Genomic DNA, 3,611 nt, shown 5'->3' with positions numbered 1-3,611 from the left:
AGTCCTGACGGCTGGTTTTAAGGCTCAGTTTCTGAATACAGGCTGTGTGCATTTCTCTGTGGACTGAGGCTTTGATACTTTCACAGTATTAATATAGAAGCTAGAGCTGATCTATAATCTATAATCACACTACACATGGACACAGACCTTTACACTGGAGGAGCTTTAAATTGACCATAAACTGACAAATGTGATGCAATGTTTAAAAAGGGGAATGAGAAAACATGAACAGAATGAGCAGGAGTCAAGTCACGTTTGGGGTTTCATCTGATTCACTGTAGATCTGTTACTGTCACATTAACGGTGATTTACTTCCATGTGTAATAAGATAATCAATAAGAGAGTCGTCTGCCCAGAGGTTCAATCAGTCAGACACTTTTTGCAAATGGAGGAGCAAACAACCAGTTTTATGTTTGTTTCATCAGGAGGAGAACAGCGCCCTCTTATGGTTTCCCAGAAGTAGAAATATAAGACATAGAACCTGAAGCAGACATATTTACAATGAGTCATATCCTGTTTCTCCACTGCTGCCAGTTATTTAAACAGCTGAGCAATTAAACTGGGTAAAAACAAACTTGTTAGTTCATGACATCACACCATCATCTTCTTCTGCGGTGACGGCCGCAGGAAGCGTCACTCCGGTTCACCCTCTCCCGCGGGGCAGTCTGGTTTCTTGGCGAGGGGCACGTAGCAGTCTGTGGCCGCCGCCTCCTCCACGGCTCTCTTGATTGGCTGCTTGTTCCTTTCCGCAGCTCCCGCGGCGGGCAGCGGAGCGTCCGATTGGCCGTTGTAGCCGAACACTTCCCTGTGGATCTCCAGAGTGGCGTGACTCGGCTTCATGTTGAGGATCTCGCAGAGGCCTTCAGCTTGTTTCTGCAGAGTGTTGATCGACTGCAGAGAAAAAAAAAACGTGTCAATAAAGTTTTTACACATAGATCCATTTAATGCTCATTAAACTGACAGGTCACCTTGATAACCTGGATGGCCTGTTTCACCATCCCAGGAGCTGCTGCTGACAAATCACCCATGATGCTCTCTGGTGAAACAAACACACAACACGTTCAAATCATCAGATTTTCCACATGGCTAATAATTAGCTTCGTTAGCTTTACTGGCCTCCAAAGCAATCAGGACATAGATGCATCAGTGCAGGACACTTGTAATATTGATGTTCATGTGTGTCACAATATGGAAAATATTTAGAATCACAAAATCAATGATGTTTCAGTCTCATGCATTACAGTAAATCAGACAGAACTCCGTTTAAAAACCTGCAGATCTACTTTGGGATTTTCCCCAAACATCAGCTGGACGGAGGGAAACCACAGGAATAATGTGTTCACGTGCAGTTTGATAATTGTGGACCGCTGCATCGTGTCCAGAACCTGCTGCTACCTGTTTACAGTCTGTTCAAGCCGACTGAAACTCACAAGGTGAACAAAGAGCACTGATGCATTTAGGCATTTCAGTTCAGGGAGGGCGAAACTTTCAAATGCTCGGGTTAAAGAGAAGTAGTTCTTCCTGATTATATGAAAGCAAGAAACTGTCCGGTGTAAACTGCACTGTAGATGTGTGTGTACACACAGGAGTGAGTATACAGCATTTCAAACACTGCCTCAAACCGCAGGGAAATATAAGATATAACACGGTTTTCTCACTCAGGAAATAATTGTGTTATTTTATAAATCATAGTGATGATAGTCGCAGTCACTGGCAGAACATTTTCCTGTTGATGTCTCCAAATGTTTTTTTCTTCAATCATCTTTTATAGAAGACCAGAGAAAACTAAAACACCCAAATTAAAAACGTGTGTGTGTGTGTGTGTGTGTAACTCATCAGAGGTGCAGTAACTACCTTGATCAGGGTCTTTGAACACCTCTTGAGGTTTGACTGCATGTTCATACAGCCCCTGAAAAACAGACAGAACAGCACAGAGCAGCAGATGTTAAAGGACAAATCAGCTCTGGACGGTTCCTTTACAGTGATGCATGTTCTTTTTCAGTTGTATTTATTTTATACATTTATATGTGTGTTTTTTCCCTTTTTTGCACAAATAGATAAAGTGAAACTTGTAATAATGCGATGAAATCCACTGAGGGTAACATGTAATTATAGACTTCAGTCACAAAATTCTATATTTTACATCAGTAATAATACGTGTGATCCAGACATTGATTTCTCAGACTGGACATCAATTTATGAAATCTGCTTTTTAATCCCTATGTATGCGTTTAGTGCAGCAGTCTGTGATCCTGCCCCCCCCCACCAACTGACTCTGACACCCACCATGAGTTTCCGTTCAGCCTTGAGGGAATGGACCACATGTGGAAGGATCTGTCTCGGGTACGTACGGCGCCTCCTGGTGGTCTCAACGATGGTGTCATCCAGGAGGCTTCCCAGATCGACGTCCTCATCCTCTGCTCAGTGTGACAGCGGGGACAGAAACTGTAGTTTATTAAACGGGCTGATGGAAACAGGTCGTATGGAGTTTGAGAGGAGAAAGTGACTCACCTTCAACATCAGGCGCCTCCTCCCAGGGATGTCCATTCACCAACACGTTCTCCTGAACCGCCGCCTCAAAGTTCTGCACAGATACAGAGACTGATCACTACTGAACACACATCTGACAAACTGCACAAACACAGCATCACAAATACAGCACATTTACCTCATAAACTGCTACTGAAGGAACCATTTTCTAATTTTATCATAGATGAATCTGTGGATTCCTTTAAGGCCCAATGTGATGTCAAAGTGATTTGTTTTACATATTCACTTTACTATCACAAAGAAAAACAGCAAATTCTCAGATTTCAGATGATGGTTCTGAGGAGTCTTTGGTTCATCTTGCTCCAAAATGTATTGCTTGATTAATGGATTATTAAAATAGTTGCAAACTCTTTTTCTGTCCATGAAGTTTTGATTAAGTGCCTTAACATTTTGACTCTACTCATTCCCATTTGCTTAACCCAATATTCACAGTAGGGATGTGAATCATATGCTGCTTTATTCTGATGCAGACTGCTGGTAGATTTGAGCCTGAATGTCTGTTAGCTTAAATGATTTTAAATAAATAAATGTTGCTGTCCTCATATCATTTCTAAGCCGAAAGTATTATTCCATCTCAACAAATACCTGAAAGGCCTTAAATGTTGTTTTTGCTGGAGTGTGTGGATGTTAGCAGCTAAACAAACACTAAATACGAGATTTTACGAACGGGATTTGGTGTAATTTCACAGACGGTTCTGCGCATAAAAACAACGTTTAGCGGTTTGTTGATACTTGACAGGAACAGTTCAGTTGTCCCTGAGATATTTAAAATGACAGTTAGAGACATTAAGATGTAAACGGTTGGTGTTGACTCACCGCCAGCAGCTCCTCCAGTAAAACTCGCTTCGTGTCCTCGGTAATTTCCGTCTGTCCTCGGAGAGCCGACTTCAGAATGTCTTTGTATTTATTCATCTGCCCGACGACTTGTTTCTTCGACCTTATTTGAACTCTGTATTCTTGGTTTGTCTCATCACTAGACGAGCTTTCAGTCTCCACGGTTGCCATTTTTACCGCCAACTGTGTTTATATATTTTTAAACCGGAATTGAGCTTCTAACTTCC

General features: G+C 42.0%; 1 protein-coding gene across 1 annotated transcript; it reads right to left on the bottom strand.

Annotated features, from left to right (window-relative positions):
- Positions 1 to 6: 6 nt before the first annotated feature.
- On the bottom strand, positions 7 to 3,572 carry nsl1 (NSL1 component of MIS12 kinetochore complex). The gene is made up of 6 exons (XM_023397506.2): positions 3,367 to 3,572; positions 2,512 to 2,584; positions 2,287 to 2,417; positions 1,855 to 1,909; positions 969 to 1,036; positions 7 to 891 (listed from the first exon to the last, which is right to left on the bottom strand). Exons 1-6 carry the CDS (start codon positions 3,553 to 3,555, stop codon positions 634 to 636), a joined length of 774 nt encoding a protein of 257 aa, XP_023253274.1. The 5' UTR covers positions 3,556 to 3,572; the 3' UTR covers positions 7 to 633.
- Between the last annotated feature and the right edge of the window lie 39 nt (positions 3,573 to 3,611).

Source organism: Seriola lalandi, unplaced genomic scaffold, assembly GCF_002814215.2.
Source record: "Seriola lalandi dorsalis isolate HSWRI2012SDOR001 ecotype SW California unplaced genomic scaffold, Sedor1 jcf7180002055009, whole genome shotgun sequence".
NCBI lineage: Eukaryota > Metazoa > Chordata > Actinopteri > Carangiformes > Carangidae > Seriola > Seriola lalandi.
Note: the sequence above shows the minus strand (reverse complement) of the source record. Positions and strands in the feature narration are given on the sequence as shown.